We start from the raw sequence: 21,536 nt of genomic DNA, 5'->3' as shown, positions 1-21,536 counted from the left end.
TAGGGAAGTGAAAGTCCACTAGCCCCTTAACAGGGGTTTGTTAGAGCCCCCAAAGCACACCATATGATACAAATATTCTAGAAAACGTGATTTCTTTTTAATCACCATATATATAGAGACCCCGTTTCTAGCCTTCTAAGGATCATTCATATCTTATCATTAGTTTAGATATAGTAAATGAATACAGGTTAACGTTTCAAAGCAGGAGAAAAAGTGTCATTTGGAGAATTTATAACATGTAGAGGTTCACTAAGAAAGTGGTAGTACTCCCGTATAGATCTAAAGTACTGTATGTCTACATTTGTATTAATACTTGCGTGACATCTCGACCTCTGTCCGTCGGGGTTTATTCAAACTCGAAAGAGATACGCATAGAGTTATCAATATTATGAACTCCAAAGATTTAGAAACTATGTAATAAGGGGAAGGCGTAGAATGCAGCGGTTATAAGATGTTAGTTGAGCCCCCTCAATAGGCTGTACAATATACTAGGGGCCTACAAGGCCCTACGGATGGGCTGTGGGTTGGGCTTCGAAGTCTAAGCCCATCGCGTACGAGGGATTAGGCTTGGGGCCTGGGATCCAGGCTAATTTATGGGCTTTGCGATTCACTAGTCCGTTTCTTCAACGACTATACAATGAGAACCCAGATGGGAACAGGTGCTATATTCGGCTAGGTTCAATGTTCCAATTTTTGTCGGTGACGAGACTCATTAATTCAAAGCGGATAATCCAGAGAAGTCAAAGCAAGGGTTCATTTATTACAATATCGCATGTTACAGATCACAACTGGATTTTGAGCAAGCCCGAGAGAAATCGGTGGGTTGATAATAGCCCTGGAGGTTTGATGTCGCGCTGAACCGCGGTGAGTCGCGTCGCATTATGGAACATCCCGCCCTTACGAACTCCCAATCCCCAACACTTATTGAGCTCCAAAAGTCCGCTGAATGTGTCGGTCTTTTGCTCGTCTCCTGCAGGGTCTGTCTTTCCATGTCAATTCCTTGGAAGCTAGCCAACAAGGTCGACATACGTCATTGAGCATCCCTGAATCCGTTCCTGTGGCGAGAACCTCGCTCGCCCCAATCCACAATGCCTATCATGCTGCTCACTGCGCCCTGCATTTCTCAATCCTCTCCCGAAAAGGCCGTACGCATCCCCTAAAAACATCGAGATCTGCCTCATCGCGTGCATATTCGCAGCATCTTGGCCCAGAATCAAGATATTTGGATCCACAAGCTATGGTTACTGCAACTGAGACATCTGGGCTAGAGGCGAAGCCGGCGGATGTCCTCAATGGCGACATACCTTTGGCTGCGGGTCAGGCAGAGGCCTCACTGGATCCAGAATCAGATGAAGACGTCCCCATTGATGCGGAAGAGCTAAAAGAGGCGCTTGGCCGGCCGCCTCCGGTGAACAGCAGCTACCTTCCCCTTCCCTGGAAAGGCCGATTAGGATATGTGAGTTGCCCGTACTGCGCACGACATGGCCCCCCGCTGATGGTCCTGGAATCTGATTTGGATAGGCTTGTCTGAATACCTACCTCCGCTATTCAACACCCTCCGTATTCTGTTCTCGGACCTGTCGAATCGCCTCTATACTCGAAAATCGACATCCACTCCAAAATCCCGACCAACCCGCACACACGGTCAAGAATCGTCCAGACCGCAACCAACCTTCCGAAGTTGCACGCGGGCAAGCCTTCGTCGAGGGGCTCGCCTTGGCGAATGTACGCGATTTGGCCAAAATCATTCGTTGGAACGATAGGTATGGCATCAAGTTCATGCGAATCAGCAGTGAGATGTTCCCATTTGCCAGTCACAAGGAATATGGCTATAAGCTGGCGCCATTTGCCTCGGAGGCGCTAGCAGACGTAGGACGTGTCGTTGCGGAACTCGGACACCGGGTGTCGGTGCACCCTGGTCAATTCACTCAATTTGGATCACCAAGGAAAGAAGTGGTCGAGAATTCTATTCGTGACCTCGAATATCACTCGGAGATGCTTCAGCTACTCAAGCTTCCTCCACAACAGGACCGTGATGCCGTCATGATCCTACACATGGGTGGAGTATTTGGTGATAAGGCTGCTACACTGGACCGGTTCCGAGAGAACTACGCCGCGTTGTCACAGGACATCAAAAATCGGCTGGTTCTGGAGAATGATGACGTTAGCTGGTCTGTTCATGATCTATTGCCCATTTGCGAGGAGCTCAACATTCCTCTTGTCCTCGACTATCACCACCATAATATCATTTTTGACGCCAGCGAGGTCCGCGAAGGCACCGAGGACATCATACCACTCTACGATCGTATATCAGCAACATGGTCTCGGAAGAATATCACCCAGAAGATGCATTATTCCGAACAAACTAGCGGCGCCATCACACCACGCCAACGGCGAAAACACAGTGACCGCGTCACTACCTTGCCCCCTTGTGCGCCTACCATGGACCTTATGATTGAGGCCAAGGACAAAGAACAAGCCGTCTTTGAGTTGATGAGAAACTTCAAACTACCCGGTTACAATCTTGTGAACGATATAATACCCTTTATGCGGCCTGACGAAAACCAACCACACAAACCACCTAAAAAGTCCAAGAAAAATGGGGCCTTTGTGGACCTAGAAGGCTCAATGCCACCGCCGCGCACCATCCCAGACGAAGAAGTCGGAATGGGTGGACCGGATGGCAGAGTCTACTGGCCCGAGGGCATGGAAGAATGGCTCCGACCGGCCAAAAAAATTGTGAAGCCCAAAGCCACACCAAGCCCTAAGAAAGGCGCCCCCAAAAAGGCTAAGATTGAGCCCATTGCAGACGATGTTCCCCAAGATATACCCATCAAAATTGAAACACCAGTCAAAAAGCCCGCGAGACGGATGCGTCCGTCGACCAAGGCTCGCAACAAGCGGAAGGCTTCAGAGATTGAATCTACCCCAGAGCCTGAAGAGGTTGAAGTGACTGAAAATACAGGAGAGACTGAAGAGGCATCGGCGGAATTGGACAATGCTCCAGCTTCTATATCACCTTCTCGACGAAGTTCACGCGCGAAGAAAGTGAACTACGCCGAGGACAGTGCATGATTGGGTAATTCCTCTATATTAGTGAGCAGGACCTAATTAGCAATAGGCTTCATGGCTCTATCATAGATCAATAATACAGCCCATCATGGCATATGGGTACTCTGCTTCTGCTTCTGTATGGGCCTCACACGAGGCAAGGGCATGCCCTCGATAACCACTATGTCATAGGTTATATATAAATAGAAAAAAACCGGTAGATCATCGTAATTATTCAATTAATCGAACAGGTTTCCATATGAAAAAAAACCAACTAGATATAAAATATTTCTAGCCAGAATGTTCGGTTGCAACGCGGTGAGAACATCCGAATAATCATCGTCATGGCCGATCTCTTCCCCCGGAATCAACTTTCTACGTACAGCCTTACTGAACTTGGCTATTCTCTTTCAAAAAAAAACTATTTATTGATACATTATACACGATACCCTGGCGCCTAAATCACCTTTCCGTTGGCCAATACTTCGGTCGAGGCCCTCTCTCTTCAGACGCCCGCCTACCACCCTTTTCCCTTCCTTCCCTCGTGAGCCTCGACCCAGCAGGCTCTCAAACATACTTCGTCTGATAGTTGGCACACACGCAACCAGACGTGCACACTCCCGTCTCTGGGGCATCCGGCACGAGGCCCTCCCCGCGCTCCGACACCGAGCCCAATCGCGGGTCTATCGAGCGATCGTCCAGCGACAAGCGCGACTCGCTACGCGCGATAGCAGACTTGGCGGTCGCCTTGTAACTTATCTTCTCGGAACCCGGCGACAGCCAAGACCGTGGAAATCTACTGCAGTTGCTGGTAGAAGCCCAGCTGCAGGGCACCCGAAGTCGAACGGAGAACCCCGCCACGGACCGAAGGTCACAACGATAGACCCGATGGCACAGTCTGGACTTTCATCAACATGGGGGCCAGGGAATGGTGATGGTTCTGCTGCCTCTGGTAGCCGCCGAAAGAAGGTTTACGACTATCTCAAAGCGGCCAATGAGCTACGCCAGGCCTACACCTCACAATGGTCTGGGCAGAGGAATGAACACGATGAGGACTACTACAGTACCCCTGGTGCCTTCCCGGATGTGGAAATTTCGCGGTCGGGCGACGAGGAGATGGTGGTTTTTCCCAGTTATGCTAGGAAATTAACAGAGAAGAAGACCTCCGATAATAGCACACGTTCGCGACGGGCGTCATGGTCAGAAACTATCGATGAATACAGGGGTACAGCTCATGAGGACGATGAACCACCCACACCTATATGGGATGCAACAGAGACTGAAGATGCAGTCGTGGCCGTTGACGTGCGTGGCTGGATTTACTCTCCTGGCCGGGGCCCGATGAGCCGGAAACACCGGTTGATGATTGCACTAGCCAGGAAGCTGAGCGGGATCTCTGCACCAAGCGCAAATGGAAATGCAAATAATGAAAGTGACGACAAGGTTTCTGGAAAGGGAGATGATGAATACATCGATAAGGAGATGCAAACATTAGTCGCACATGCTGAGAAGGAAGCAGACCCGGCTTGGAAAGGCTCGCATGCGGAGCAAACACAACATCATGCTGCACCATTGAGTAAAGACCAACTATCTATTGCAAATGCCCATCTGATGGAAAGACTTCGTCCGTTCTTGACGAATCCAGTTGGGAGCATGCCAGTGACAGCGTTCTTTTTCAACGACGATGAGAGCAAGTCTCGAAATCTCACGACAGATGAATCAGGTCATTTTACTCTGCGTGCTACACTGCCTTTTGTGCCAACTCATATTCGGGTGCTGGCATCTGAAGACCTCTCCGTCGTCAGGCCGATTGAGGTCATTGATCCGGTTGGAATCAGTTTGATCAGCGACATTGATGACACAGTTAAGCACTCAGCCATTGCAAGTGGAGCAAAAGAAATGTTCCGAAACACCTTCGTCCGTGAATTAAATGAACTTACAGTCGAGGGAGTCAGCGATTGGTACTGCAAACTCGCCGATCAGGGTGTGAAAATTCACTATGTGTCAAATGCTCCCTGGCAGTTGTATCCCCTACTTGAACGATATTTCAAAATGGTAGGATTGCCTCCGGGCTCCTTCCATCTCAAACAGTACTCGGGCATGCTTCAAGGAATCTTCGAGCCCACTGCAGAGAGGAAACGGGGGTCATTAGAACAGATTCTGCGCGACTTCCCAGAACGAAAATTCATCCTTGTCGGTGACAGTGGTGAAGCTGATCTGGAGGTTTACACCGATATTGTCTTGGCAAACCCTGGCCGTATCCTAGGCATCTTCATTCGTGATGTTACAACCTCGGAAACCCAAAAGTTCTTCGACAAATCTGTCGGCCATCTTGATCAGTCTAAACGCAGTCGCAGTTCACCAAATGTGGTGGATCACTCGGACGCTGTTACCAACAGACCGGCGCTGCCGCCTCGAGGTGGCACTACTGCTGCTGACTCTACGGTGCCCATAGTCCATCATGATCCAGATCCAACCAATCTTGACCTTGAGGACCTGATTGATCTCACCGATCTCATTATCGGCGATCAGCCACCTCCATCGGGCCTTACACACCCCGCCACTCCAAGGCCACGTCCAGCGAAACCAATCAAACCATCTGCACTACGCATGGTTTCTACGCCAGCTGACCTGGCGAAGAACTCCAGACCGTCCTCTCTGCGCAACGTTGCTATGCAGTCTGATGTGCCAGAAAAAGACTCCAAACCGACGCCAGTCCAGGAGCCCCCCAAGCGCAAACCAGTCCCGCCTGTGCCGCCCAGACGTGCAGTGCCCAAGACAGGTTCATTGATTGATCTGGATTCCTCGCCTTCAGCTTCTCAGAGTAGCATTAGAACGTCCACGAATGAAGACCCTTCTTCTTGGCTCAAAGGCCTCGATGATGGTTCTGCGGGCTCTCGAAATCAATCGCAAGCTACACGCACCAAGGCACTACCGCCTCAGCCCCCTCCGCGTCGCGTAAACACCGAGTCGTCGACCTCCAGTTCAAATTCCTCCAGTTCGTCAACTACGCCGCCTCGGACTACAGGTGGCATTCAATCGTACCCAGCGGCAGCTGCCCAGGCTGCATACCAAGGGTTACAATATGCCAGCGACCGACTGAACCTTTCGGGGTCCTCATCTAATCAATCACTTGGAAGAGCAGGGGCCAATGGCGAGTCGGGTGTACCACCTGTGCCCCTACCTAATAAGCGCGAGGAACTATGGCGACGTCGCTGGGATCGCGCAAGCGAGGTGCTTGAACAGCACGGCGTTACGCTAGGCAGTTGGCGGGTCGGAAGCGATGCGCAGCCTGTTTGTGCGTGGTTAATCGATGAGGCAATGAAAGATATCAAGGCTGGTCGTTCGAAGCGGGACTAATGATGGCGTACAAGCATACGAAATGTCAAGATGTACATATCAATACGTTTCAATTATTCAATTATCCCTATCACTTCGCTTGTAATCCCCATAGACGGACTTCCCAGTAATTCAAGATATATTTTAGCAACCAGGTTGGCGTCAATGATCCGACCAACCGTTATGATAACCTCCCATGCATAACAGGCTCTCGACTCTCTATTATTCTCCCTTGCCTAGATTGATATACTAACACAACATATGTTCTGTGTAGCTCCAGACTAGAAGCCCAAACTGAAACGTGTCGATCGCATGTCCACGGGCGGGGTGTGGCCTATGAACGCCCTCGCTGGTTATAATTCAACAACCTATCGGCGAAAACATGATGCATCGTATGTTGATCACTAATCAGAAGCTGCTCCAATGCCTTGGTACTCTCAAGCCTGTTGGGGTTGCAGCCAGGATATCCGACCGAGACATCAGGTGTTTTCGGGCCTCGGCTCAATTTGAATCAGCGGCGGCATGATTGGCGACTTATAATCTGGGGTATTTACTAGTAGCACCCCCTTCTTCTCCTCTTTTTTTTATACTCAAATATGCCGGAAATTCTCACACGGGCAGAAGTTGCGAAGCACAACACCGAGGATTCCCTCTGGTGCATCATCGACCACCAGGTCTATGATTTGACCGACTTTGTCGACGCCCACCCCGGTGGTGCCGTCGTACTTGCTCAGGTTGCTGGCCGAGACGCAACATCCGAGTTTTACAACCTGCACCGCCAGGAGGTTCTGGAGAAATATCGTGACCAACTTTGCATTGGTGTCATCGAAGGTGAAAAACCTGAGGTTATCGTGCCCGTTCCTGGAGGCTTGAGCCCTGTGCCCTACGCTGAACCCCAGTGGCTGCGACCCCAGTTCAAGTCCCCTTACTACAAGGAGAGCCACCGACGCCTACAAAAGGCTGTCAGGGAGTTTACGGATAAATATGTGACGCCCGAAGCGCAAGAGAAGGAGCAGGATGGTACCTATATCAGCCAAGAGTTAATCAACCGCATGGCTGAGACGAACATTCTGGCTATGCGACTGGGCCCTGGAAAGCACCTACACAACCGTACCTTGCTCGGTGGCGTTGTGGATGGAAAGGAGTTTGATTACCTCCACGACATGATTGTTGTACAAGAGTTAGTCCGTGCCAATGCCAGAGGCTTCCAGGATGGAAACATGGCCGGTATGGCTATTAGCTTGACAGCTGTTCAGCAATGGCTGAATGATCCTGTACTGAAGGAGCGCCTCAATGCCGAGGTCTTGTCGGGTCAGAAGAAGATGTGCTTGGCTATCACAGAGGCCTTTGCTGGTTCCGACGTGGCGGGTCTGAAGACTACCGCAGAGAAGACTCCTGATGGGAAGCATTATATCGTGAACGGAACAAAGTTAGTCGGATCACACCTGCTGGTCCTTTTCAGAGATTTGCGCTAACAATGCCTAGGAAGTGGATCACAAACGGCATGTTCGCCGACTACTTTGTCACCGGCTGCCGTACCGAAAAGGGATTCTCAGTGCTCTTGATCCCTCGCGGCGAAGGTGTTGAGACCAAGCAAATAAAGACCTCATACTCGACTGCCGCTGCCACTGCTTTTGTACAATTTGAAAACGTCAAGGTTCCGGTTCAAAATCTCCTAGGCGAGGAACACAAGGGTTTCATCGTTATCATGAGCAACTTCAACCACGAGCGCTTTATGATGGTGGCTGCCGTAGTCCGCATGTCTATGATGGTTGTGGAAGAGACATTGAAGTGGTCCAACCAGCGCATCGTCTTTGGCAAGAAGCTGATTGAACAACCAGTTATTCGTCAAAAGTGAGTCTTTGATCTCCTGTGTTATTCCTTGCCGATACATCTCTTCTAACATTCAATAGGATTGCCCGCATGATTTCCCTCGCTGAGTCCAACCAGGCATGGCTTGAATCCATCGCCTACCAGATGTGCAACATGACATATGCCCAGCAAGCGAAGCATTTGGGTGGACCTATTGGACTGCTCAAATCACACTGTACCCAAGCCGCTGGTGAAATTGCCAGTATCGCTACGAACATCTTTGGTGGTCGTGGTATCACTCAGTCAGGAATGGGTAAGTTCATTGAGATGTTCCATCGCACATACAAGTTTGATGCCATCTTGGGTGGAACTGAGGAAATTTTGGCCGATCTGGGAGTGCGGCAGGCAATGAAGGATTTCCCGAAGTCAATGTTATAGAGGGGCAGCTTCTCAAGTGAATCTTCCAATCAAATTATTCCATTCATCAACATAACAGAGCTTGTATGTTTTGTATGCAGCTCTCGGCCTGGCCAAAAATAGAAAAGATAAGTGGGGCTGATAGCTAGAGCGGGAAATCTTTGTTCCGACGCCACAGCTTCCCAAGACGGCTAGCTCCAAGTGAGGTCACTTTGGGCATCAACGAGCCGCATCATCACCACACCTTGTAAGATATTGCAGATTATCTGCCATCCAGTATTGCACATCTGAGATATACAAAATCTGTCAGAAATGGCTCCAGTGGATGCACTTCGCCAGGATCATATTCTTGACCTTGCCGTGAAAGCTATCCAGCCCGCGGGCGATGGACAGCCGAGTCTTAAGACACCATATGAGGCTGTGGCTCTGATTGGCCATGCATGCATGGTTGCAGTAGACTTCAGACTGGTCGGTCTCAGCGAAGACCATAACTTAGGTATATCAAATCTGTTTCGATTTCGTCGGTATCACTACTAACTCCTACAGAAGCATCCACAGATACACCATCCCTCCCCGCAGAATGGAACACTAACGATACATTTGCCTTTCGGTACGCACACTCGCAGTCTTCGATGCAGTATCTACTCAAAGTGAGTCGGTTGGGAAATAATGCAGTGATTTTTGCACTGGCGTTGGGCGATGACCGGACCAGCTCGTTTGACATCCCCACCAAAGACTACATCTCCGCCACTGCGCTCCCTCTCTCGTCCTCGGAGAATATAACCGCATCCCTGCGAGATGTTTTCATCTCGCCAGCCCGACTAGGCGATTTGGTTGGTCTATTTAAGATAAACGTCATCCAGAAGCTTGCGCCCGGTTTGTACAAGGAGGGGTATGAAGATCCAAGCCAACCGCCCAGAGCAAGGCTACAGGAAGAAAGACAACCGGATATCCTCCAGGACGGTTCCCTTCCCCAGCCTGCCCGTCCACGCCCATTCGATGACCCCCTAGCGGCTGCTCCCCGCCGCTCCAACCCACCAGACTTTGCCCCACCCGGGTTTGAAGATGAACTTGACATCAATCGGCCCCCACGGGGATATCCAGGAGGTTATCCAGGGGCGCTTGGAGGCCGAAGCCCGTACAATATTGGGGAACGAGACCTCTACCCAGCAGGACTTGGTCCCCATGATCCTCTGCGTGGGTCTATGGGCCCTGGCTTTGGTCCAGGTGGCGGGGGTATGCATCCTACCTTTGATGACCCTCTCTTCGGTGGACGTGGAGCTGGTAATGGTGGATATGACCCCCGTGCACCTCCTGGCGCAAGATATGACCCTGTAGGACCTGGTGAGCCACCTGTCGGTCGTAATCGGGGACCCTATGGTAATAATGGACGAGGTGGGGGTGGTTTTGGTGGCTTTGGTGGTGGCTTCGGCGGAGATATTATCTAACGAGTGACAGAAAAGTGAAACTACCACAAAAAAGCAGCTTCTTTGTTCCTAAATGACCCAGATCCATTTCAACATTGAACATGAATAACAAGAAGCTATGGTCATGTCTCAATGGCCCACTTTGACATGTTTTCTTCTGTATCTTGTGGGCGCAATGTGTGGAACATCTTTCAAGATACTCAATTTATTGTCTGGCTAGAGGTTTAAACATAAACCACCTGAGATATAAACCCCATCGTTCTCTTCCATAGTCCTCCTGTAGTTGATAATTACGTCGACAACACTGGAGAAAGCGGTGTGTGGCTGAAGTGTGGCGCTTCTGTTCACCACTCTCAACTTGACCTTCCCGAACTCCCATCTCTTCTCCCTTTCTCGCGTTCCCGATCCATCCCCTTATCCCTTGAATCAATCTTGGGAAGTTGTCTTTTAATTGAATCTTCATCTGGAGCGTATTTATCCCACATATTTTCCAAACCCCACGATACCTGCGCCCATCCACGAAATCCGTTTTCTCACGAGACCGCCCCTCCCCAGCTGGCCCCTCCTTTTCAGCCAGCTGAGCACACCGACGCAATGGATAACAACATGGAAATCGATACTGCGCGGTCCCCTGAGCCACACCACCTGTCGCCAACAAGCGACCCCGGGTCCATACCGACTTTGGACGGCTGGATCGAGAGTTTGATGACTTGCAAGCAATTAGCGGAGGAAGATGTGCGGCGGCTATGCGATCGGGTGGGTTCCTTGTTTTGACAGATTGATGAGAATGAGCTCAAGTTGATCATTCATGTGTCTTCCAGGCAAGAGAGGTATTGCAGGAGGAATCCAATGTGCAGCCAGTGGTATGTTGTTTCTCGGTCGGGTTGTTATCTTCCCCGTCCAGCCCACTGACTCTACCCGACAGAAATGCCCAGTGACAGTCTGCGGTGATATACACGGCCAGTTCCATGACTTAATGGAGCTTTTCCGCATTGGCGGTCCTAACCCGGATACAAACTACCTCTTCATGGGTGAGTGGACAACGGTCGGATGAACGCGTTGTGGGGTAACGTTTTCTGATTTTTCTTGATATAGGTGACTACGTCGACCGTGGGTACTACTCAGTTGAGACAGTGACCCTCCTGGTCTCTCTGAAGATTCGTTATCCAAACCGTATTACCATCCTTCGTGGAAACCACGAGTCCCGACAGATCACACAGGTGTACGGATTCTATGACGAATGTCTCCGCAAATATGGCAATGCCAACGTGTGGAAATACTTCACCGACCTTTTCGACTACCTTCCCCTCACTGCTCTCATCGAAAACCAGATTTTCTGTCTTCACGGTGGACTGAGTCCGTCCATTGACACTCTTGACAACATTCGGTCTCTTGATCGTATCCAAGAAGTTCCCCACGAAGGTCCTATGTGTGACTTGCTCTGGAGTGATCCCGATGACCGATGCGGATGGGGAATCTCCCCCCGAGGTGCTGGATACACGTTCGGACAGGACATTTCCGAGGCCTTCAACCATAACAATGGCTTGACTCTGGTGGCACGTGCCCATCAATTGGTGATGGAAGGATATAACTGGTCGCAGGACCGGAATGTGGTCACTATTTTCTCAGGTATGACTTTCGTCGCTAGATTTGACGAACCCAAACACTAACCGGACTACAGCACCAAATTACTGTTACCGCTGCGGCAACCAGGCCGCAATTATGGAGATTGACGAGCATTTGAAATACACATTGTGAGTACTATGGCAGCTTATCATTTCTTGGATATCCTTCTGACATTATGCAGCCTACAATTCGATCCTTGCCCCCGAGCGGGAGAACCTATGGTATCGAGGCGCACGCCCGACTATTTCCTTTGATAGATTTCATTTTTGTCCCTCGAGAGGCAATTGGACTGGCGGAGAAAGAATGGGGTTGCAATCGAACAGGGCTCTCGCCTACTTAATTTTGTATGGTTCGATGCCTGGCCACTTGTTGATACCAATCATGAAAATAAAAGACCATTTGCGCAAGACCCAGTTCCATGAGGCTACAGGAACACCCTGTGGTCAGGCTATATCCCGGATTGTGGATTAATACCTTTCTCTGGTCAATTGAGGTAACAGGGCCCTCTCATTGGTATCAATAAGAACTGAGATATACGCATAAATGGCTAGATTTCAATATTATTCCCTTGTTAATAAATCTTATTAAATGGTTGATCGTCGCCCACAGCTTCGTAATCGTCGGTGTTCCACCGAGATCAGACGCCTCATCGCGGCCAGTACAGGCCCTCTGATCATTGTTTGGTGTCTTTGGAGCAAGCGTTCCTGACACTACTTGGGATGAAGAGATACCATGTAACCAAGGTACGTAGCAGTGGAGCACTAGCCTCCAGCCTACAATGCTTAATTCGGGGCTTCATAGATTAAACATTAGGTATTTTATACATATAAAATATATGGCTCCATGTGGTAGCATTGGCACACCCTTGGAGCTCAGATGTAGTTCTCCTAGATTATTTTGTTTCTTCAATCAGGCCCTCGGACACGCTACTACTCTTGATATCCCATTCATCATCGCACAGAGGAGAACCTCCATTCTGTGCAGCTTGTGTGTTCTTCTCAACACCCTCATCACGTCGGTAGTGACGCACCTTCGAGCTTCCATTCGGAACCCAGAATCGCTGGTCAACACGGCCGACAAAGAAGATAGCCACGACCAAAATATCAATGGTGAAGTTAAAGATATAGAAGCAGGCCTTGCTGTGATACCAGGCTGGCGATGTGACAGGCCGAGGTGTCATCCAAGAGGTAGCAGCACGGAACGACGCGCCGAGACAAAGCAATGAGCTGACAAGTACGACGATAAAGACTTTGACGACCCAACTACCAGAGCCAACCTGCTGAACTCGCTTTCTGTTTGGAGACAGAAGGACAAGTAAGACAAGAGGAAGTGGTAGGAACGAGATGATGGAGAAGTAGGTTTGACCGTAGATCAGGATATCGCGGTCGATGCGAAGTGTGTTTGAGTTGAGAGTATATGAACTCTGAACAACAGAAGTGATGACCATAATGATCGTCACCACGACGAGAGCATACAGTGATTTGAAGGCCCAGGATAGTGTTCGGGACCACCCTGGGGCTGGATAGACAGCTCGGAACATACGCTGTGCGTATAACAAGTTCAAAATGAATAGCAACAACACGCCCGCTGCAACGAAGATCTGTGCTGCGATTGCAATGCTAATGTTCGTCGGGTGACAGGCCCAGACGATGCGCATGATATTTGCGATAATACGTGACATGCAAAAACCAAATGTGGCGCCCGATGGAATGAACTTGTGGCCTTTTGCGAGGTTGCGACGGAACAGGGCCATGTGGCAGGCGGCACCGGCGATGAAAAGGGCGAGGAAGACGGCGCATATTGGGACATCGAGGGAAATCGTTGGTCGACCACCCATGGAGGCCGTTTTAGGCATATAGGGTCCTCCCATTTTCTAGAGGATTGTTAGAGTTGACTTGAGGGGAGAGGGCTGGAGTGCGAACTTGGATATGTTGATATTTATTTCCTTGCTTTGATCAAGAATGTCAGGATGTCTAGATCGAGCCTACACATCAAATCAAGGGGGAAATGGTAGGCTAACGTATGACATACCGAGTACACATCCCCCCCCAAGTCTTATACTTGTGTTCAAGCACCACGCTTATAAATAATGATAGCCAAGACATCGCAGGTCGGAGTGTATCTGAAGCGACAAATCTACAATTTCCCCGTCTTCAGCCAAATTCCTCGCTCCTGGCACCAGCACGGAGGCCCGAAACGCCGACCACCGACTTGAGGGATTCGACACTTTCGAAAAACCTGAACAACAATGTGTGATCAGGTCGAACGTAATAATCATCAAAAAGGTTCTCGTCATAGTATATTTTCCTTTGTATTTTATGTTGGAAGAGTCAACACACATCTATGCGCACCTGGGCAGGTGTATATGATAAGGATGAACCTTGGAACCTTATCGGGCAGAGCCGCTTAACCTTAATATAGACTTCGGCCTCTATACCTCCCAGCGACAAAGTATTCACCATCTAAGCAACCTAACTTTTGGAGATTGATGCATGCAAATGCCTAAGGGTGTGTATACCGAGCTAGGGGAATATGTCAAGTAGTGCAATAATAGCCAACCAACCAAATCAAGTAGGCTGTTGACTATCCAAAGGCTTTGCTTTCTTAAACAGCGGCAATGTCGCCAAGTCAATTTCGTTTGGCGAAAGTAAAGTAGTACCTCGTTGATGTTTCAAGACGGCATGTAGTTGTTTGTCACCATCTGGCTTGATGATCTCAAAGATAGGAACGTGCAGGGCAATTGTCACAATTAATGTCCAATGGGCCAGCCAATGTAGATTGAGTAGACGATGAGCGCGGAAACGTGAATAAGTAAGATAGATATGGCATTTTTCCTATAATTGCCGGCTGCATTTTCTAGCTGTTGTACACCCATTGACTGCATTTGTACCCGATGATGCCCTCGCATATGCTGTGTTTATTACATCTTGTGTTGAAAACAAATTGTGTAACACTGTGCATGACGGTGGATATAAACGTTATACCTCGGTCTTTTGTGTACAGGCTACTTTCTAGGCACTTTGTATATATATGACCCCTATATAGTTGATTTACTTGGTTAATTAACCACCACGCTGCTATAGATGTTGAACGTCCTAGGGCCCCCAGGGCCAGGTGGCCCCGGTTGTGCCTATTACATAGTTAGCCACTTTTCTGCTAGTCAAGATTAGGCTTGGATGGCACGATGGCTTCTAAAGCCTGCAGTGGCTGTGCTTTATTGCTTATATCTCTCAATAAATTTATATTCCCGTCTCGTGGGTTAGTTCTTATTTAATTCAATCTCGATTAATCAAGCCAAACGCCACAAAACAAGTTGGTATTTGCTCAGATAGAATACTTTAATACCCGCGCTAAAAAGTATTAGGGAAAAAACATATTGATTCGCCTTCTTGGCATATGAAGAGAAATTGTCTACCAAGGTATCCTACATCTTAGGCTCATGTTCGTGCTTATGATCGCTGTTCCACCCATAATCGGTCATTCCAAAGGCACGGAAAGTCTCGAACATGGATGCAATCGATGCCTGAGATATCTGCTTTACTAGTGGTGCACTATCAGGGGCTTCTTTGAATTCATTATAGAGAACTCCATGGGAGACCACTGTGGGGAGTGTCGGCATTCACTCATATTTGATTGAAACGGGATAATCTTGCTACCACTAATACATTAACAAGACATATGAGAGATAACATCCCATCGAAGAGACAGAGTGATGAAATCAGCAATAGGTGCGGTCAGATTACGAGAATTGGCCGTGGGGACGCAAACTGACTTTGTTTCTATTTTGTGCAGCTAGGTGAGACTGTGATCATCCAACCTGGTAAGTGGTATCCGTTTCAGTGCCAATCTCCCAGCCGACCCTCGCGTAGATACATCCTCGTCTGGGGCACATAATTCGAGCTCTCTGAGCTGGGACCCCTTGGCGCCAATGATCTCGCAGATGTGAGAGACCCCTTGAATCCTATTACTCAACATGAGATGGTTTTAGAGCCATGAGAGATTATCTACAATATTGGCGGCAAGTTCTTCCAGAGTACCCAGAACCACAGCGCATATGATGTCGTAGCTTGGCATAAAAACTATGCAAGTTTTCGTTTTTGGTGTTAATATCGAACCTCAATTAATATTGTTTAGGTCCCCTATAAATAGGACTCGACCAAGATAGTCAATTCGGCTTCACCTTGGTGAATCACATCGATCCGTCTATCTTCTGAATGTCGAGTGGGTATCAACAACAGCTCCATCGAACTAGTGCAGGGGCTCGGTTTTTTCGAACCGTGCCGGCACACAGGTATATCTTACACATAGGAACGTCACGCTTGATGTCCTTTAATGTGGCATTCGGGGCTAGGTGTTGGATTTCAGGAGTCGCCAGTGTAGATATTGAGAGCAATAGAATCGGGTCAGCATGGAAAAAAACCAGATTGGAGAATCTCGGGCGACTTGGATGGCATGGCTTCCGGGGACACGGCTGATATTCTTCCGAGCAAATATCGAGTCTATATTAGCCCAGGCCTCCAGGGAACACTTGTGTGGAATGAGAGATACTTGAACTACCTCCTCTCATTTTGATAATCCCGTAAAAGGGATAACAGTGCACATGTGATACGATCCATTATGGTGTTGGAGATTATGTTGAGCATACCAAAGTATGAAGGTTGATGTGCCTGCCAACTCAGGCAAGGATATATTAGGATATGTACACAGAGATTGTGAAGTATCTGTACAGGTAGATCTCTGGGGGTTTATCGACTCATGGGCCAGGTGCGGCATTCGTCACTTGGACTTCATCTTCTGACTTGGCCGGTTTTCCCAAGATCCAGCCTCCAACGAACAGCAGGACTGGGATAGATGATATGCCAGTTATCAATGCTAATGCCCATCCCATCGTCCCCCAGCCAGCCTCTTGACGAATAAATCCCGCAAAGAATGGCCCGATCAAACTTCCAGCCGCGAACCCCATATTAGACAGCCCAAAAGCTAGAGCCATCGCACCCCCACGACCGAAGATATCAGGAGTTTCATCTTCTTTTTCTTGCACGGCGAGGGAGACCTCCACAATGAGCGGCGGCATAGCCACTGCAACGCACAGTCCAACACAAGCAAGGAGAGCACATAGGAGGATCTTCTGCTGCATCGAGTTATGCGTGACGAAACGTAGAAGCACCAGAACCGGAACGGAAGCGAGGAATGCTGCTGTGGTGATGTAACGACATGATTTGGGGAAAGTGTCGATAATGTACCCCGTCAGCGGGTCTAGAAGGTGTGGTACCATGAGCGGGATGAAGACTAAACCCTGGCCAGTTTGCTGCCACCGGAATGTATCTTGCACGAAGAGCGGAAGGACACTGTCAAATGAAGTCAGGACAAGTGACAGAATAAAGTATCCCCAGACCGAGACAACGAGACGGGGCGAGCTCAACAGAATGGCGACACGCTCGAACGCAGTCCGTGAGGGCGCAGAAGGCGTTTGGGATTCACGGGGCTCAGAGCCAATGGTCGGCGACCTGGGATGGTCTAGAGTTTCCCCGGATTTTTTTTCCGTGTATTTAGTTCCATGTACCGAGAGCGGTGTCATCTCCGGCGAAAGCCATTTGATAGCATGTCTTCTCTCGATCAACATCAATCGTAAGACGATATCGAGGGCGATGAAAGCGAAAGCAAGACCGAAAACGGCATAATATCCGCCATGCTCATAGACAACTCCCCCGAGAAGAGGTCCAGCTAGTGTTCCAACACTAATAGCCATGGAAACATAGCCAATAGCCTGGCCGAGGTCGTCTTTCCCGACAGTGTCTACCATCAGTGCCAAGCCGGCCGTCCATACCACCGCAGCGGCAGCACCTTGAAACAAGCGACCAACAATCCACAACCCGATATGAGTGCCAACACATAGTAGGGCTGTCGCAGCGGCCAGGGCAATGAGACCAACCAGCAAAGGCCACCGACGGGACTCGGCTCGATCAGCGATGTACCCGACAACGGGCGCAAAGGCCAACAAAGCAGCGGAGTACAAGGCGAGAAGAATCGACGTCCAGCTCTGAACATCTCCCTCTGCGATGCCGACTCTGTCTTTCAATGCAGTTGGCGTGACCGGTACGATAAGGCCGTACATGAAGATATCCGTTCCCGTAGCGAAGGCGACGACGAACATGATAAACCATTTTGACGACCTTAACTCGACAAACTTGGGTCGCTTTGCTTCTTTCTCAGATGAGAGGGGCCATTTCCATAATGCCATCGCAAGTCAAAGTGTGAGGATACAAATCGCAATCAACGTAAGACCAGATCGACCCCACAGGAGAAAAGTGAGCTCTCGCGATATTAAAAGTTAAGGTAATGAAAGAATGAAAGAAGATATGTCCAATGTCCGAACTTGATTTAAGACGATCATCTCCATCTGATAAAAGAAGATGAAAATGGACTCTGGCTTCTCTCAAAGGTTAAAGTCCCCGTAAATGGTCGATCGGAACCCGCGGGCCCCGAGTGCAAATCTCCCGTGATTCCACATTCTGACGTTACCTTATAGGAGACATGTACACAGTACTTCACCGAGAAAATTAGATTGGTTGCACCATGTAGGGACATCTCAATCTGTCAAGTCATACAGTATTCGGAATACGCAGGAATAAGCCAATTTCTAATTGGCCGGTTTGAATTGGTACTCTACGATCTATACACGTGCAGGCTATTAACATGGAGTTTTGAGCATTCAATCACAGACGAGCTTTGGGCGCTTGACTCTTCAGCAAATCCCTCAGCTCTCTGCGCAGAATCTTTCCACTGGGTGACTTGGGAATTTGCGACAAGACTTGAATACCTCCACGCAGACGCTTGTAGTTGGAAACGCGCTCATTCAGCCAAGCGTGGATCCCATCAAGGACAGCCTTCTGATCCTTGTCTTTGGCTTGGCGACTCAAAACCACAAAGCCAACCGGCAGCTCAGTGGCCTTGTCCTCCACCCACATTCCAGTCACAGCCGCATCCTCCACGTCAGGGTGATCAACGAGCTTTCCCTCCAGCTCGCTAGGGATGACCTGCAGTCCCTTGTACTTGATCATTTCCTTAATGCGATCCAGGATGGCGACATACCCATCTTTATCGATGGTACCGATATCGCCCGTGCGGAACCACCTCTTTCCATCCTCGTCCACGTGGTACGACTCTTTCGTGGCTTTGTCGTTGTTGTAATAACCGCTCACCACATTCGGACCCCGGCACCAGATTTCCCCAGGCTCTGTGGATCCATCAGCTTTGACGGCTGCGTCTTTCATCGACTCGGGGTCCACAAAGCGGAACTGCATGTTCGGCGCAATGCAACCCACGCCCGCGTTTCGCTTATCCATGCGGTCATTGGGCAAGGTAGTCGCCAGTGGTGAGGTCTCTGTCAAACCCCATGACTGGGTACAGAACACCTCTTTCTTGGCAATGGCTGAGAGCCTGGCTTCGAGGGCAGAAGCTAATTCAATTGTCAGGGGCGCAGCGGCGGACATGATCTTGCGCACGCTGCTTAGGTCATACTTGACGACCCGTGGATCTTTGACCAACATCAGAGCAATGGGTGGGACCAACGATAACTCGTCTGGTCGGTATTTCTGGATGCAACTGAGGTACAAGTCGAGGTCAAACTTTGGCATGATGGCCACTGTTGTGCCCCACATCAGACACTGACACATGAACAGGTTGAGGCCGTAGATATGGCTGAAGGGTAGGAATGCAACGGCGGATTTTCTGGCGGACCGCTGGGAGGGAAGACCACTATCTAGATAGTGGCGCGATTGCTGGAGGTTTGATGAGATGTTCTTGTGTGTTATAATGACACCCTTGGCAGCACCTGATGTTCCAGAGGAAAAGCAGATGAATATGGGTTGGTGATCTGCCTCGGCCGGATTAATAGCTAGGAAATCAGCGGGGGCAAATGTGCTGGCGAGATGATTGCATGTAGGTTGACCATTGACCGGTGTTTGGCCATCTATCAACACAATCTTCTCGATGGATGTCCCGTTTGCTGCTTTTTGAGCAGTCTCCAGCAACGATGAATGGACGACGATGAACCTGGCCCCACTGGTCTTGAGTTGAGCGTTCAGCTCAAGTGCTGTCAAAGCTGCACTGGTCGGAGAAACGATAGCCTTGGAGCCGATAATTGCGTGGCATACTATAGGATAATCGATTGTGTTGGGGCTGAGCAATGCCACGACATCATTGGGCTTCAGGCCTATACTTTGCCGAAGCCCGTTGGACAAAGAACGTGTACGCTGGATCACATCTCCGAAGGTATATTGCTCTCCTGAAATAGCGTTGATGTACAAAGGGTGATCCAGGGGTGTATTGAAAGGATTCGAGAACAGATAGGAAACCAAATCGACTGACTTAATATCGAGGTCTGGATATGGGGAACGGTAAATTGACATCTTGAATATAGTGCACTATTTCGAGGCGATATCCAAAGCTACAGGTTACATAGAAGTACATATACATATATCCCAATACATTTCGGGAATCGAATTCGGCATTGAAGACACCATAGGGACCAAGTGTGGGCCTCGGTCTGTCCTGTTGTGTCCACCTAGGCATTCTCATTGGATTAGTCAACTTGGGCTTCTCCAGGATTCGGCCCTTCCTCGGTTGGGCCACTCCAATTCGCCGTTTCCCCATATCCCAACCTCGGAAGCAGGTACAGAGTACCTAGGTACATCTTAGCTGATTTGCTTGATTTGCTTGATTTGCTTTGTTTGCTTTGTAAATCGAAGACTCTCATCATGATCCTCCCTGGGCGCTCTCTCATCGCCCGCTCCATCATCCGCAATGTCAAATATCCCACACTGCAATCCCAACCGTGTGGTGTAGATCTCACATTGAAACGCGTTCTCAAATGGACCTCGCCTGGAATCATCGACTTGAATAACAAATTTCGCCAGCCGGCCTCGATGGAAGAGATACCCTTCTCTCCATCCGAGGGAAACACAACCCCATACTTGGATCTCACACAGGGCTCTTACCTTGTGGAATTCAACGAGACCGTATCCGTGCCTTTGGATGTGATGGGCGAAATATTTGTTCGCAGTTCATTGTTTAGGTCTGGGGTGACGATACATGCTGGAGTTATGGACAGCGGGTACGAGGGGGCTGTCGGGGCATTGATGCAGGTCGTCAATCCCACGGGATTGCGACTGTATCCTGCTGCACGACTGGCACAGTTTGTGTTCCACAACATGAGCGAGAAGGTCGAAGGTTACAATGGAATTTATCAAGGGATGGAATCTTTGCAATAGACGAAGTACTGATGCCAGTCATATCTCGCCGGTTTGATTATCTACATACCTGGCCTAACGCAACTCACAGCTACCAGCTAAAAGTCTTCAGAGAGGGGTGGGATGCAAAGTACGGAGTCAAGAGGCGTAAAAATCCCATTCTCAAGGGCTGTCTTCCAAACCAACAACCACCACCGCCTTTGCAATTCCGTCAAACGTGCAGGCACCATGGGACCATCGCTATTTGCAAAGTCGAGCAGTTCACGTAGTGACTCAATCGCTGAAATGCAGATTTCGTGAACCTGTGGCACCTCCGCTTCCTCAATAGTCGCGATCTTGTGTAGTTTGGACTCGGACTTAAGTTTGCAGCTGAGCCGACCTATACATTGCGTTATCCCACTCTGATCACTATCCAAGAAGTGCATCCAGCTCATCCGAACAAACCCTCTCCAGAAGGGCATGTCAAGTTCAATGTAAAAATCCCAGCCCCAGCGTCCATTCTCTGTGGTGGTATAGACATGTAAAGCCATGATGTATAATCTTAGCCTTGCGCAATGGACAGTGTGAGTTGGAGGAAAATGGATAGGATTTGTGACCTTATATAGCTTACTAC

The 21,536-nt window shown here is 49.3% G+C and overlaps 10 protein-coding genes across 10 annotated transcripts; 6 read left to right on the top strand and 4 right to left on the bottom strand.

Annotated features, from left to right (window-relative positions):
• Window positions 1–946: 946 nt before the first annotated feature.
• On the top strand, window positions 947–3,075 carry N7500_001295 (UV-endonuclease UVE-1; the record flags this gene model as incomplete). The annotated part of the gene is made up of 2 exons (XM_056672441.1): window positions 947–1,456; window positions 1,522–3,075. 2 exons carry the CDS (start codon window positions 947–949, stop codon window positions 3,073–3,075), a joined length of 2,064 nt encoding a protein of 687 aa, XP_056538014.1.
• An 864-nt stretch (window positions 3,076–3,939) lies between these two features.
• N7500_001294 (phosphatidate phosphatase App1 family protein) lies at window positions 3,940–6,411 on the top strand (the record flags this gene model as incomplete). Its single annotated transcript, XM_056672440.1, has 1 exon — window positions 3,940–6,411. One exon carries the CDS (start codon window positions 3,940–3,942, stop codon window positions 6,409–6,411), a length of 2,472 nt encoding a protein of 823 aa, XP_056538013.1.
• Window positions 6,412–6,986: 575 nt separating this feature from the next.
• Window positions 6,987–8,640, top strand: N7500_001293 (acyl-CoA dehydrogenase family protein; the record flags this gene model as incomplete). The annotated part of the gene is made up of 3 exons (XM_056672439.1): window positions 6,987–7,819; window positions 7,876–8,244; window positions 8,304–8,640. The coding sequence occupies 3 exons, from the start codon at window positions 6,987–6,989 to the stop codon at window positions 8,638–8,640; spliced, it is 1,539 nt and encodes a 512-aa protein (XP_056538012.1).
• A 291-nt stretch (window positions 8,641–8,931) lies between these two features.
• On the top strand, window positions 8,932–10,067 carry N7500_001292 (proteasome inhibitor PI31 family protein; the record flags this gene model as incomplete). The annotated part of the gene is made up of 2 exons (XM_056672438.1): window positions 8,932–9,115; window positions 9,166–10,067. 2 exons carry the CDS (start codon window positions 8,932–8,934, stop codon window positions 10,065–10,067), a joined length of 1,086 nt encoding a protein of 361 aa, XP_056538011.1.
• A 573-nt stretch (window positions 10,068–10,640) lies between these two features.
• N7500_001291 (serine/threonine-protein phosphatase) lies at window positions 10,641–11,926 on the top strand (the record flags this gene model as incomplete). Its single annotated transcript, XM_056672437.1, has 6 exons — window positions 10,641–10,802; window positions 10,868–10,909; window positions 10,972–11,077; window positions 11,142–11,675; window positions 11,728–11,800; window positions 11,854–11,926. The coding sequence occupies 6 exons, from the start codon at window positions 10,641–10,643 to the stop codon at window positions 11,924–11,926; spliced, it is 990 nt and encodes a 329-aa protein (XP_056538010.1).
• Window positions 11,927–12,564: 638 nt separating this feature from the next.
• N7500_001290 (uncharacterized protein) lies at window positions 12,565–13,542 on the bottom strand (the record flags this gene model as incomplete). Its single annotated transcript, XM_056672436.1, has 1 exon — window positions 12,565–13,542. One exon carries the CDS (start codon window positions 13,540–13,542, stop codon window positions 12,565–12,567), a length of 978 nt encoding a protein of 325 aa, XP_056538009.1.
• A 2,883-nt stretch (window positions 13,543–16,425) lies between these two features.
• On the bottom strand, window positions 16,426–17,913 carry N7500_001289 (MFS transporter; the record flags this gene model as incomplete). Its single annotated transcript, XM_056672435.1, has 1 exon — window positions 16,426–17,913. The coding sequence occupies one exon, from the start codon at window positions 17,911–17,913 to the stop codon at window positions 16,426–16,428; it is 1,488 nt and encodes a 495-aa protein (XP_056538008.1).
• Window positions 17,914–18,388: 475 nt separating this feature from the next.
• Window positions 18,389–20,083, bottom strand: N7500_001288 (acyl--CoA ligase; the record flags this gene model as incomplete). Its single annotated transcript, XM_056672434.1, has 1 exon — window positions 18,389–20,083. The coding sequence occupies one exon, from the start codon at window positions 20,081–20,083 to the stop codon at window positions 18,389–18,391; it is 1,695 nt and encodes a 564-aa protein (XP_056538007.1).
• A 348-nt stretch (window positions 20,084–20,431) lies between these two features.
• N7500_001287 (putative dUTP diphosphatase Dut) lies at window positions 20,432–20,944 on the top strand (the record flags this gene model as incomplete). The annotated part of the gene is made up of 1 exon (XM_056672433.1): window positions 20,432–20,944. The coding sequence occupies one exon, from the start codon at window positions 20,432–20,434 to the stop codon at window positions 20,942–20,944; it is 513 nt and encodes a 170-aa protein (XP_056538006.1).
• Window positions 20,945–21,021: 77 nt separating this feature from the next.
• Window positions 21,022–21,453, bottom strand: N7500_001286 (uncharacterized protein; the record flags this gene model as incomplete). The annotated part of the gene is made up of 1 exon (XM_056672432.1): window positions 21,022–21,453. The coding sequence occupies one exon, from the start codon at window positions 21,451–21,453 to the stop codon at window positions 21,022–21,024; it is 432 nt and encodes a 143-aa protein (XP_056538005.1).
• Window positions 21,454–21,536: the final 83 nt, after the last annotated feature.

Source organism: Penicillium coprophilum (genome assembly GCF_028826855.1).
Source record: "Penicillium coprophilum strain IBT 35676 chromosome Unknown utg000001l_segment0_segment0, whole genome shotgun sequence".
NCBI lineage: Eukaryota > Fungi > Ascomycota > Eurotiomycetes > Eurotiales > Aspergillaceae > Penicillium > Penicillium coprophilum.
This window is presented reverse-complemented; position numbering and strand designations above follow the sequence as displayed.